At 42.9% G+C, this 14,483-nt stretch overlaps 1 protein-coding gene across 13 annotated transcripts in view; it reads left to right on the top strand.

The window, feature by feature from the left end:
• Positions 1-14,483, top strand: part of BRIP1 (BRCA1 interacting DNA helicase 1) — a 313,915-nt gene that overhangs the window by 107,109 nt on the left and 192,323 nt on the right. For all 13 annotated transcript variants that reach the window (XR_014214176.1, XM_082201664.1, XM_082201668.1 and 10 more), the window contains exons 8-13: positions 3,528-3,824; positions 8,885-9,106; positions 10,389-10,588; positions 12,956-13,088; positions 13,623-13,777; positions 13,884-14,049. Coding sequence is in view for 12 of the 13 variants with exons in the window: in XM_082201664.1 (XP_082057790.1) it covers positions 3,528-3,824; positions 8,885-9,106; positions 10,389-10,588; positions 12,956-13,088; positions 13,623-13,777; positions 13,884-14,049 (1,173 nt within the window). In the remaining variant the exon portion in view is untranslated. The remainder of the gene's footprint in view (positions 1-3,527; positions 3,825-8,884; positions 9,107-10,388; positions 10,589-12,955; positions 13,089-13,622; positions 13,778-13,883; positions 14,050-14,483) is intronic.

Genomic DNA, 14,483 nt, shown 5'->3' on the forward strand with positions numbered 1-14,483 from the left:
TTGATTGATTGATTGATTGATTGTATTGACTGTATTTATATCCCACCTTTTGCCCAAGTTGGCATTCATAGGTTGCTCACCAGGCTTTAGTATTTCTTTTCTCTAATATTCCTCTTTGGGGAATATAGGAACAGAAAGAAACTGCATTACACTGAGTAGCTCAGTATTATCTACTGGCGGCAGCTCTTCAAGACGTCACACATTCCCAGCCCTACCTAGAGGTGCCACGGTTTGAACCCAGGTCCTTCTTTGTGAAAAGCAGGTGCTTCTACCCCTGAGCTATAGCCCTTACCCTCTAAAACAAAAGAATTAATCCACCAGTGTGTTGGAGGGGCACTCATTTGAGAGCACGTCTGCAATGGACCTACCAAACTCTTGTTCCACTTCACCATATTGACATCATCATTGTTGTTGTTGTTATCTGCGTGCTTTCTTTTCCGAAGAGCAAACCAGAGCCCAGGCAGAAATACCACTCAACATAATTTGAATTTCGCTTTTCTCTGCCTGGCTGTACAGCAGAGGCCAGCATGGCCGCATATGTAACGTACACTGCCCATCAGCTGTTTCCTCCTTTATCGCTGACAAGGGTCCCATTCATAACTATTCCTTTTATCCTTTTTGGTGAATAAGTAATTATTCAATATAGAGAAGGCAGGATATTTGGAACGGGCTATTTAACGTGGCAGCACACCCGTAATGAAATCTGCTGTTACTGGCAACCTGAGAGAGGAATGTAACAATTCTAGCACGGCCGGTAACTCTACCCGCTTTGACGGCCTGTTTATTTGGCACGTCAGCGGACCTTTTATCCCAGTGAGTGACAGCTTCAGAAGGGTTGCATTTACTTCCATTCTATCGTGTATTGTAATATTTAATGGTGGACAAGCTTGAGTGGGACTGAGGGTAATTTGAACCTGCCTTTCCACAGAGCGGAGGCCAAGAGATAGTTGATCCCTGCTATTGTGGCGTAACGCGCACAGTGACTTTGCATTTGCTTATGGAGGATAATCTTACTGATTACAATTAAGAGGAGGGTGAAAGAAAGAACAAGAAATGGTGAAGCTGGCAAGAAAATAGTGTTTGGCTTCCTGTTCTCATAGTGTCATTTTTTGCACCAATAATCTTTCGTGCAGCTTTAGAGCATAAGCATATTTTGTTCCAAGTAGCTGTTTTTGCAGTGTTCTGTCACCCCCTTCGAAAGATATACGTTCCTCTTTGTTAAAATCTTATAACGGCCTTTTAAGTAAGTGTGCAAGTGAGGAGGGTTCCTAAGTGGCAACATAATTAGAGTGGAACAAAGCAGCTGAGCTATCATGCTACCTACATACCCAGGATTTTTTGTTTATATAATAAGCTACAAGTGGAGCCTACAGCAAAATGTTGCAGTGCTACCATCAATTCTTGCCTAGAGTGCCTCTTCTTCAGGGTTCTAGCCTGCCAGCCCAAGCCCTTCTCCAGGATACTCCATTTCATCCTCCCATTCCCCCTGTTTTCCTTTTCCAACTGACACCATTCCATGGCTCCTGAGCATGCTAAGACTTCATTGGGCTGTTTGGGGGGGGTTGTTTGCCATTGCTTTGTTTTTGTTTTGTTTGTAATTCTGTAAACCTCAGGGTTTCTGCAAGCATGCAAATACCTTCCTCTTGTTCATGGGTAGGCAAACTAAGGCCCGGGGGCCGGATCCGGCCCAATCAGCTTCTAAATCCGGCCCGCGGATGGTCCAGGAATCAGCGTGTTACATGAGTAGAATGTGGCCTTTTATTTAAAATGCATCTCTGGGTTATTTGTGGGGCATAGGAATTCATTCATTCCCCCCCCCCAAAAAAAATATAGTCCGTCCCACCACATGATCTGAGGGACAGTGGATCGGCCCCCTGCTGAAAAAGTTTGCTTATCACTGCTCTTGTTTCTCAGTGTCCCAGTTTTTCATAGTTTCGGCAATCACCAACTGAATTTGTTGTTTGCGGGAGGGAGTGGGGAGGGGGAAGCGCATGGATACAACTCTGGGAAGTGGAGGGGGAAATATTTGCTTGGCATTTTTTTGCTGCAGCTGGGTAACATGGCTCCAGAATCCAGAATCAATATAAATTCATGGTATTTTTCAATAATAGCATGGGTTTAATTAAGTGCAGTTTGACTTGTGGAAAAAGCAAGAAGAGAAATATGGTATCAAAATGTTAATATGCTGTACTCAGTTTTCCCTGGTTTGGTTGTATATATAATTTATTGAGCAAGTTAACTAAGCTCTATAGACAACATTCAAGAAAAACATTTCAGCAAGTGCTTCAATACATGCAGGTGAAAAGTATTGTTAGCATCACCTGAAGCTATCAGGTATAAACTTGACTGCTTCAGATTTTTTTAAGATCACTTTGGGTGCAATTGCATGCATGTTTGCTCAGAGGTAGGGTTTTGGGAGAAAATCTATTCAATTTGCATTTGAAGGCTATCCTACCTAATCTGCTCTTTCCAAAGCAATGTGTGAACTGAAATACAGCCATCCTTGGAAAATCTCCAAATTTTGCAGTGCAATTCCCACTGGGGTAAAGTGTGCATATAAATGCATATATTGGTGTAAACACATTTTATCATGGAAAATTGCTCTGTAAAAATTTGTATATTAGGTAATTGCATACAAATGTATATATTAAGAGAAATTCGTACTAAAATGCTGCTGAATTTTCATGAAGACTTCAAAATAATTCAGAAAGTGTAGTGGAAATGTTGAGAACCGAACTTCAGAATGGAAAAATGAAAAGCTGAGAGAACTTGAAATTGACAGATCCCTCTATCCCTACTCAGAAATAAGTCATGCTGTGTTCAGTGGGGCAGTCTTATTGGGATCAGGTTTGTCGTGAAAAGAGTTGTTTATTTCAGCCTTGGGCTTTTTTGTACAACTCTTGGTTACTACTTGTGTGAAGTGCCCACAATTGTTTTAAAAATTAAAATCTTCAGTTTATTTATCTGCAAATTTATATCCCATTTCTCAGCCATTGCTCTCATACCTCTTCTTTTGTAGCCTGGTTTTACTTGTGAAAAAAGGTGGCAGATTTGAGCTCTCTAATTTGGACATTAGTGGAGTCTGGCCAAGGTAGCCTTTTTAGCTCCTGTTTTACCAAGACTTCGATTTAGTCATGACCTTTGTTTCTAGAACTGGATGTAAAAAGTGCAGCCTAATTCTCAATATGCAAAAAAAGCTCCTTTAAGTACTTTTTTTGGTAACTTACTGTAATTTGTGTCTGAAGCTGTCAGGTATCCAGTGTTATGATGACTGCTGTTTAATAGACAGCTCTGGTTAAAATGAGAGAGTCTACTTTATTTTACCTGAAGTCAGGCTCTTTTTAACAGGTGTTAAATGGGTGGGAAGCATAGAAAGATTATTACAGCCATTTAAATGCTTTGTTTCCAAGAATAGTTGTTGATGACCCAATTTTCTTGTGTGTAGACAATAATAAACGCTTTTAGAGAGAGAAAATAATATTTTTTTCCTGTTCTAATGTCCGTAAAGAGATTTCTCTGCCCTTCAGTTACAGCCTTCCACTGCCTGCATTCAGTGCTCCTGTTCTTCGGTTGAAGCAAAAGTCAAAGAAGCAACTGATAAAAAGAAGAAAGAAAATGGAGGAAAGGCATTTGTCCCCAAAATATTTTTTGGAACTCGTACCCACAAACAAATTGCTCAGATTACCAGGGAGATGCGGAGGACAGCATATTCAGATATCCCCATGACTATTCTTTCTAGCAGGGACCACACTTGTGTTCATCCAACAGTGTCCAGCTGCAGCAGCAAGAATGAAAAATGTGTAGAGTTGCTGGAAGCCAAAAATGTGAGTTGTTTTGTTTCTTTGCCATTTCCTGAAGAAAATAATATTCACTGCTTTTAACATTTTCTTGTGCCGTTCATGTAGTACAGTGGTACCTCTGGTTGTGAACGGGATCCGTTCTGGAGGCCCGTTCGCTACTTGAGCAGAACGCAATCTGCGCATGCGCGGGTCGCGATTCGCCGCTTCTGTGCATGCGCATGATGTCATTTTGTGCGCATGTGCGAGTGGCGAAACCCGGAAGTAACCCTTTACGATACTTCCGGGTCGCAACCTGAAAACGCTCGACCTGAAGCAAACGTAACATGAAGTATGACTGTATTCAGAAGTGGAATGCTCTCCCCCCTTCCTTATTTAGGGGTTTGAAAAATTGAGTTCGGTGTCTAGTTTAAAAAATTAGAAAAATGCAAATTTGACTTCTTCTGTACATAAATAGGAATAATGGGTTCTTCCTAGTAACCTCTCCCCTTAATACCAGGATTTGTTTCGTTTACGTGTTTTTAACATGTTTTGTTTTGACATATAGTCTGCTAAACTGTGGTGCTTAAATCTCATCAGGCCTCTGCGTTCCTGGAAAGTATGTTGTGTGCCTCTGTGGTAGAGAAGATTTGTCTGCATTCTTGAATCTTTTAAACATCTTTAAAATTTCTATTCTTAATTTGTTGTCTTTCATTTCCCTACATAATAACTCCCAGCGCTGAAACGCCAGGCATTTTTAAAAACAAAACAAAACACTGCTATTACATAGTATAGAATCTGGTGTGAATCTGGAGATCATGGCCAAAAGGGTTAAATCTAAATTAAATAACTGGGTTGCAGATTGTGTGCTTAAATGTTGCAAATGGATGGTATGGTCACTATCCATATTCATGCTCCTGTGACATGGGAAGACTTGTGCCAGATATAGCGTACATATATTTTAGTTATTTTTATTCATATCATAATTTTATCCTGCTTTTTGCCCCTAAAGGGTTCAATGCAAAGTGCAATATAATAAAAATGATGATATGAACAAAGAGTTATAAACCAGAACTGGCTAAAACACAATTCCTCAACAGGAGCCAAAACACATTCCAAAAGCTTGGCAAAGCAGAAAAGTCTTTTCCAGGCGCTGAAAAGTTAATGAGGAGCATGCCAGCGAGATAGCGAGTCCTGGAGTCACGGAGCTTGGACACATGTTCATTATTATGATATGATATTAAGATTAATAGCTCTTTAAGTAGCACTTTAAGCCTGCAATCACATACTTAGCTTTCTGAGAAAAAGACCCACTGAACTTAGTGGGACTTACTTTTCAGTAAACATTTATAGGATTGTGCTGTGGGGATCAATTTGGATACATTTATCCCTGTTCAGTCAGAAAGTTCATTGGGTTGTCTTCAGCTAATCACTATCTCTTGGGCTAACCCACCTAAGAACCTCAGAAGAGCCTACTGGTTTAGACCAAAGGCCCACCTAGCCCAGCATCCTATTCTCACAATAGCTAACCAGTTAATTCTGGGAAACCTGAGCCCAGCAGCACTCTTCCCATCTGTATTCCACAGTAACTTGTATTCAGAGGCCATATGGCTTCCAGTACTGCAGGTGGAACACAGCCGTTGTGGCTAGCAGTCAGTGAAACCCATTTCTTCCATGAATTTGTCTAACCTTTTAAAACTATCCAAGCCATTACAGTGGTGCCTCGCAAGACGAAAAGAATCCATTCTGTGATTCTCTTCGTCTAGCGGTTTTTTCGTCTTGCGAAGCAAGCCCATTGAAGGATTAGCAGATTAGCGCTATTAGCGCTATTAGCGGCTTACCTGCTGATCGGATCAGCTGATAAGCGGCTTAGTGGCTTAAGAAAAGGGGGGGAGGGGAAAAAACCAGCAGGAACTCGCAAGACATTGTCGTCTTGCGAAGCAAGCCCATAGGAGATTCGTTTTGCGAAGCACCTCCAAAACGGAAAACTCTTTCGTCTAGCGAGTTTTCCGTCTTGCAAGGCATTCGTCTTGCGGGGCACCACTGTATTACAGGTTGTGCTAGCAGATTCCATTCTTTCATGATGTGCTTTTTGAAGAAGCACTTCAATTCACCTATCCTGAATCTTCCTACATATTCAGCTACTTTGGATGACTTTTTTGTTCTATTATCATATGAGAAGGAGAAAAACCTCCCACTGAGGATAAGGACAGGGGTGGGGGACGGGAGGGGAGGAAGGAATTCTTTTGGAGGAACCTTATATTCGTAGCTCTGTAAAATAAATCAGCACTATTATCCCACCTAGTGAATCCATGGTAGAGATAAGATCTGATGAGGACTTTCCTGTTCATGTGTGTGTCTCATATACAGTCTGGTTGTTGGAGCCTTTTCCCTCTTAGGTCTTAATAGCATATATTTTAGGAATGCTTGCATATCATATAAGCATGAAAATAATTTTATTAATGACTGGTGTGTTTGCTGCATACAGAGGTTATGGTAACTTCAGGCTCGTGTGAGGCAGTTTAGGCCAAACATGTCTGAGTAGCCCATGCCACCAAATGAGCTTTGTGACTTAGTATGGATTCAAGCCCCGGTCTCCTTGGTTGTAGTCCAAAACTCAGCCCACTACTTTGCATGGATGAGGTTGTGGTCCAAAGCCAGTAGGCACCTTATTTATAAGCCACCAGTGCTTTCTGAAGAAAGGCTGGTACCCACTGAGAGTGGTACCCAACAAATATCTGCATCCTTCTCCTGGCAAGGGCAACATTGAGATTAAGGAGGAGAAAGCTGACAGGCAGTGCTGTCTGTAAGAAGGCTGACAGGTAGGAGTTGATGTTGGCAGAGCATAGCCCTCTTTGCTTTTACAGACCATAGGTAAAGGTAAAGGGACCCCTGACCATTAGGTCCAGTCGTGGATGACTCTGGGGTTGCGGTGACTAAGCCGCTTCTGGTGAACCAGAGCAGTGCACAGAAATGCCGTTTACCTTCCCACCGGTTCGGTACCTATTTATCTACTTCCACTTTGACGTGCTTTCAAACTGCTAGGTTGGCAGGAGCAGGGACCAAGCAATGGGAGCTCATGGGGGGTTCGAACTGCCTAACTTCTGATTGGCAAGCCCTAGGCTCTGTGGTTTAACCCACAGTGCCACCCGTGTCCCTTTTACAGACCATACTTGACTGCTAAAGAGAATGCCGACACACTATGCCTAGTGTTGGTAAACTCGCCCCTCCTTTTCTTTCTCCTCTTGTTTTCAAGAGACTTTGGTATTTGACAAGTGTAAACAAGGTGTTAAGTCTTTATACCCTCTTTACCCCACAGGCCCTGAGGGTGAGCTGTCGTGGTAATGAGGACCAATTAACTCTGTCACTTTAGTTGTCTTATTTTTATCCTAAGACCATATTGCAAAAGTCAGTTGATAAACGGATAACTGACAATTTGCCGAGCTAAGAGGCCGCAAGTGCGATAACACTTTCACTGCCAACCTTCCCTTAGGGTTGTGTTACAGGCTTAACATGGATGAGCGTCTCTCGGCCAGCCTTCGTTTGTTGAAGAAGCCTTAGAGAGCTTAAAAAGGATATGATTTCAGGGACTCATTTAGGTCTTTCTGCCTCTGTTTTGCATTTAAGTAGCCATTGTGGGAAATACCAAATTGTTTTATTACTTAAAAACACACACACACAAACAGCTATAATTGAACAGGCTAGGTCACAAAAGGAGAATATGCCAAATGCTAGTAATTACTTAACAAAAATCTCCTATCTGCAGAATTCAGCCCTTTTAGATGCGTGAAAATGATTCTAGATTCATAGGCACTAGCATTACACGCCTACCTAGGACACCTCTTGTGTGGTAAGATCAGAAGCATTCGCTTTTAAACAAACCACAGTTCCCTGTGAATATCCAAATTTAGGTAACTGTGGTCTATTTAAACTTTTCAAGCTAGTACCTGAGTCCACAGTTTAATCCTGGCTAGTTCTCACTAACAAGAGTTTAAACAACTTCCATTCCCCAAGTTTGGATGTAATGGAGAATGGTGGTTTGTGTAAAAGTGGATGTTTCTTACCCTGAAGCCACAAACGAGGGGATGGTAAACCCATGACTTGTCAGTTTGTCTGTATAACAAGAAATCAAGATTTCCCATTGCATTTGAACTCCACCAATATGCTGCATTTCACCAGCCCTGCTTGAGCTGATTATTATTATTTATACCCCGCCCATCTGGCTGTGTTTCCCCAGGAACTCTGGGTGGCTCACAGCATATATCAGAACATACTAAAACACCAAACATTAAAAGCTTCCTGATACAGGGCTTGCCTTCAGATGTCTTCTAAAAGTCAGATGGTTGTTTAGTTCCTTGACATCTGAAGGGAGGGTGTTCCACAGGGAGGGTGCCACTACCGAGAAGGTCCGCTGCCTGGTTCTCTGTAACCTCACTTTTCGCAGTAAGGGAACCAGCAGAAGAGGATCGGAGGAGGACCTCAGTGTCCAGGCTGAACGATGGGGGAGGAGACGCTCCTTCAGGTATACTGGGCTGAGGCCGTTTAGGGCTTTAAAGCTCAGTACCAACATTTTTAATTGTGCTCGGAAACACAGTAGGAGCCAATGAAGATCATTTAGGACCGATGTTATATTATCCCGGCAGCCACTCTCAAGTCACAGTCTAGCTGCCGCATTCTGGATTAGTTTTTAGTTTCTGGGTCATCTTCAAAGGTAGCCCCAAGCAGAGCACTGCAGTAGTCCAAGCAGGAGATGACCAGAGAATGCACCACTCTGGTGAGACAGTGCAGGCAGGTAGGGTCTCAGCCAGCGTACCTGGTGGAGCTGGTAGACTGCTGCCCTGGACACAGAATTGACCTGCACCTCCATGGACAGCTGTGAGTCCAAAATGACTCCCAGGCTGTGCACCTGGTCCTTCAGGGGCACGGTTACCCCATTCAGGACCAGGGAGTCCCCCACACTTGCCTGCCCCCTGTCCCCCCAAAACAGTACTACTGAATACTACTGATACTACTGAAATAAACTTCTGCAAAACTAACTACACTGAGGTGCAGCATTATTCTTAGCAGTGCATATTTGAATCTTGAATTTTTACATCATTTACTTCTAGGGCACATCTTGTTCTTACTACCATGGAGTCCATAAGCTTAGCGAACATCATGCCTTAAAATCTGCACGTAAGAAATACCAGGCTTGGGACATCGAAGATCTAGTGAGCCTGGGGAAGAAGCTACGTGCCTGTGCCTATTTCGCAGCTCGAGAGCTTATGGTAGAGGCTAGGATTGTGTTTTGTCCTTACAACTATCTTCTAGACTCACAAATAAGAGAGAGTGTAAGTATATTTGCAAAGCACGTGTTTTAGCATTTTTTGTTTGTTTGTTTGTTTATAATTGTCTTAAGAAATAATATTAGTGAAGATCAACCTGAAGGAAATTCCATATGTTGCTGTGTAAAAGATCTTCCTATTGTCAGAAAAAGGAAGAAATTGTGATTTGTATCCAATGAGCTGTGAACAGAGGGAGAAAATATGTTAGTGATGTTCCATGAACACTTGGTGCCCAGTAGCAAAAGATTTCTCACACTGCCCTTCATCTAAAGATCACAGGGCTTTATGAGTCAAAACCAGCACTTTAAATTGAGCCTGGAAACTAATTGGCAGTTGGGCCACAATCAGTGTAATATGCCCCAGCAAGCAACCTGGTCGCCAAATTCTGCACCATCTTTGTAGATTGTTTCCGAACCATCTTCAAAGGCGACCCCATGTATAAGACTGTTGCAGTAATCTAACCTAGAGGTAACCTCTCATCTGTCTGGCCTAGAGAACCCCCACTAGCAGTGGCTTTGTCTTACCTGGATTGAGCTTCAGTTGGGTGGCTCTCATCCAGTCCATTACCGAGGCAAGACAACAGTCCAGCACATCCATTGCCACACAGGCAGTTGTAAAGGTAAAGTACAGCTGTATGTCATCAGCATATTGCTGACAACATACTCTGAAACTCCAGATAACACCACTCAGTGGTTTCATGTAGATGTTAAACAGCAAAGGGGATTAAACTGAACCATGAGGAATGCCACATTGAATATTAAATGGGGCTGAAGAGCACTCTCCAAGCATCACCCACTGGAAACGACCATCCAAGTAGGACCGTTACCATCGCAAGCAGTGTCGCCCACCTCTAACCCAGACAGCCGCTCCAGAAGGATACCATGGTTTGCTGCCAGAAAGCAAACCATGGTTACTCTGCTGGGCTGAGTTCATAGATGTGTGAAGCAGGCCAGTGACTGGCCCAAGACTATTCAGTAAGCTTTGTCTCCTGTTTTGTTTATTGTTGTTTTGGCCATCATGGTCACATTAGCTACATGACTATAGATACATTCACTAATACAATATTGAGGAGCAAGCTTTGTCACTGAGTGGAGATTTGAACCTAGGTCAAACACTTTAACCATTATCCACAACTGACTTCCTCCTTCCTGCAGGTTTTTGTGTTTTTTTAAAAAAAGGAAAATCCATAGCCTGGTAAAGCAAAATTTGCAGTTTCACTGCTAAAAGAAATAATGTGAATTTACCGGATACTTGATTTTAGTTTTTGTTGGTTTTCATGCTTTTGCAGATGGAGATTGACTTGAAAGACCAGGTGATCATTTTAGATGAAGCTCATAATATTGAGGATTGTGCACGGGAATCGGCCAGCTACAGCGTGACAGAAACTCAACTCAAATTGGCCCGAGAGGAGCTGGACACCATGGTGAATAACAACATTAGGAGGAAGGATCACGAACCATTGCGTGCTGTATGCTGCAGCCTGACAAAGTAAGAGGAAGCTAATTTACTGGAGATACCTTTCGGTGTTGTGAGCCCAACTGTCTTGGGCTGGGGTGGCAGTTGCTGTCAGAGAAAGAAGAAAAGATGGATGCCAGTAGCAAGGAGCAAGATGAGAGGAAGGGTGCCCCTTTGCCTTTAGAAGCTGGGGAGGTGGAGGCAGTTTGCCTGGCTCCCATGTCTTGCCCTATCTACAGAGTGGAGATATTCCCTAGCAGCAGGGGAAGAAGTCAACCAGCCAAGAGGGGAGACTGGACAGCTGAGAGCCAGGGAGCCAGATGGGCTGAGCCAGAAGTTCTCTTCCTGTCGATGAGAACTTGGCACCGCCTACACTGTTGAGAGTAGGCCCACACCGTGGAGAAGTGCGTGCCTCAAAGCACACCAGTCTCATAGGGAGACACATCTTGCCTTTAAAAGCTGGCATGAGAGGCATGACCATTTGTTGAAACATCTTTGCAATTTTTTTCTGGTCTTGGGCCCCCTGGTGCTATTCTCAGACTTTCTAGTTGTGTCTGTAGCCTGACCTGTATGGCTGCAAGCCTTAAATAAAGCTCCTTCTTACCCACACCTTCTGTTTTAGTGTTCAGGAGTCCTACAACATTCAGTTAAATTGAACTGTGACTATAGTCCTCTTGTGTTTTACTATTGCCATGGCTATTTAAAGCCTCTAGAAGAGGTAGGTCAAGGCATAGGAATAAAAGAAGCTTTATACCAAATCAGACCATTGGTCCCATCTAATTTATTGTCTACACCAGTCTTTCTCAACCTTGCGTCCACAGATATTGTTATACTGCAACTTCAGTCTTCTCTAGTTAGCAGAACCAGTGGTTAGGGATGATGGGAGTTTTAGTCCAACAACATGTGGGGACCCAAGGTTGAGAAAGGCTGGTCTACACACTAATGGGCAGGGGTCTTCCCCAGCCCTACCGGGAATCAAACCTGGAACCTTCAGCACGCAAAGCATGTTCTGCATCACTAAGCTGCAGCCCTTCTCCCTGTCTGTTAAATAATTAAGATAATAATGATGGGGGAAATCTTACTGATTGACAGCTGAGTCATATGTGCAATAGGCATATGATGGATCTGTTGCTGGCCTGTTCTACTTCAGTCTGTATCAGGAGTACTGAGGACTCTTCCCATATAGAAGCTACCCGTAGATACAGAAACCTGTGTACCATTTCTTCCTAACACGGCCAGTTTGTGTGTATTTTGTTTATTTGTTTGTTTGTTTGTTTTAATATGTGTGAGCATCCAAAAATTCAGCCTCCCCCCCCCCAACCTGAAAATTTTCCATCCACCAGTAGAACAATTTACATGAGTCTGTTGGTCGGGTAGCTTGGCATAGATTCTGTGAGTTTATGTCTTCTGGAGCAGCGTCAGCTCTAGACCAAATTGGTTTTCAGAACAGATCTGATGGTTAATTTTACTCATTCTAAACTTTGTGCCTTCCCATTACCTCTTCTGTACTATGAAGGTTCAAGGGGCAGGAAGTGGAGGCGGTTGCTACTGAAACAGAGATGGTGAATTTTTTCATGGTGGCTTTTCAGACCTTAAAAATGTTTTGCATTGTATGAAAGGAACATAGCTGAAGACTCGAAATGCCTGAAGTCTTTTAACCTTATCAGGAAAACTCAGGTTGATCTCGCTGTCAAGTCTGCCAACAGAAGTGCAGGCAGCAGGCGGAAAGCAATAGATGAGACATAAAGCGGCCAACAATTAAGACTCTGTTGATAAATAAAGTGGTGGGGCTGCCAGCTAAGAAATCCAGTTTTATAACAGTCCTGTACTAGTTACCGTGCAATAAATTTTTAGAGCTTTTGCTTATCATGCCTGTTGGTGGCCTGAATCACACTATGGGTAACCAGGGCCATGCACCACACTAAGCTAAGCTGTGGTTTCGCTTAATGTATCATCGAAATCCAGGCTTGCAGTTAAGCTCTGCTCCTTGTAACCATAAACTGCAGCCAAGGTTTGTTATTGGCTAGAGCTTGTGGTTAGCGAGGAGAGAGTTTAAGCACATGCCCATGTTCAGAGAACATGCACATGGGAGTAAAAAGGATTGGAGAGGCAGAGTGGTTGCGAGCCCCATCTTGGGGAGTCTGCACATTTTCCCGGTCTTGGCAAGCCATTAGCTTGGTCTACTGTCTTGTGCCAGCCAAGCCCATGTCTTTAAAAGTAGTTCCCGTCTTGTGAAACTACCAGGGTTAGAGCCAAACCAGCCTCCTGGAGCAGGACGTTGCTACCCCAAAGGAGGCCTTTCTATTTGTGTGCATTAAAGCATTTGATTACTTCTGTTGTGTGTATGTAGAATGGAAGGTCTAATGCACAAATGTTCTTCTGGGTTTTATTTATTTACAGTTGGTTGAGGGAAACTATTGGTCAGCTTGTGGAGAGAAATTATGAGACCTCTAGTAAGGTTTGGAGTGGAAAACAAATGGTGGCGTTCCTGCATGATATGGGAATAACCAACGCCACGTTTCCCATCTTACAGGTAGGGATGTGTAATAATTCATATTTATTTTCTCTTGTGTGTGGGTGTTGAAGGTCTCTGTTCCCAGTATAGCAGCTAACCATAGTTGGGCCATTTTGTCTGAATCCAGGAAACTATGATACCATGCAGTCTAAATTAATAATCGTTTAATATTCCTGAGAACTGCAGACCAGGTGAAGCGTTTATCATCTTGCTTTATCTTGGGGAATGTGTTTGTTTGCTTCTTCAGGTATTTTTTTAATTAAAACTGTAAAGGTTTTTAAAATTGAACTTCGATATTGAGCAACAGTTTGAGCAACTCTTGATTTCTTGAGTTTCTGCCTGCTGAAGATTCTGTTCTTTAGCATGACTGTTACGAACTGTCATGGAGAACATCAAAGCTTTATAGCCATTTATTGATGTAGGTGAACCTTTTCCAACCTGGTTCCCTTCGGCTGTTGTTAGATTCCAAAACATTTGGAGGTAACCAGGTTGGGCGGAAGCTGGAGTTTGGCTTGCTTGCTGTGTTAATTTATTGTTTTTGGTCTCCTGCAGAAACATTTTGCTGCTGTTCTTGAAAAGGAGGAAAAAGTAAACCTGTTCAATGGAGGAGAAGAGCTTGTTTCGGTTCCAATTATAAGCCCTTCGACTCAGATTATGCTGAAGGGATTATTCATGGTCCTGGGGTATCTTTTTAAAGAGAATCACAGGTCAGTGAGGCTCTGAAAGCAATCCTTTCCCCCCAGCTGTTAATATTTCAAAGTTAAACATGCAAATTGTAGGTATTTTTCAGGGTTTTATGTCATTTTTGTTTAGGTTTGCTGATGACTACAGAGTTGCATTGCAGCAAGCCTACGTTTGGACTAATGAAAATCCAGTTGATACTCCAGATGAGAATGGTTTCTTTGCACGATCAAAAAGAAGATCCCGACAAAAAACAGCAGTGCATACACTCAGTTTCTGGTGCTTGAATCCAGCTGTGGTAAGACAGTTTTGGATGTGTGCATGCGGCAGAGAACCTAGGGACAAGCGACAGGACAGTGACCTTATACCAGGTCAGATTATTTGCCCAACTGGTCCAGGAATGCGTTTTTGGTAGTGGTTCTCCTGTGTCTCCCAACAGAGAAGGATCTCATGATCCTTTTAGCTGGAGATTCTGGGAACTGAGCCTGGAACCTTCTGGGACTGGAAAGAAAACATTGGGAAGAACTTCCTGACAGTAAGAGCTGTTCGACAGTGGAATTTGCTGCCAAGGAGTGTGGTGGAGTCTCCTTCTTTAGAGGTCTTTAAGCAGAGGCTTGACAACCACATGTCAGGAGTGCTCTGATGGTGTTTCCTGCTTGGCAGGGGGTTGGACTCGATGGCCCTTGTGGTCTATTCCAACTCTATGATTCTATGATTCTATGACTCAGGTTC

This window comes from Podarcis vaucheri (genome assembly GCF_965113315.1).
Source record: "Podarcis vaucheri genome assembly, chromosome: 15".
In the NCBI taxonomy this organism is placed as follows: domain Eukaryota; kingdom Metazoa; phylum Chordata; class Lepidosauria; order Squamata; family Lacertidae; genus Podarcis; species Podarcis vaucheri.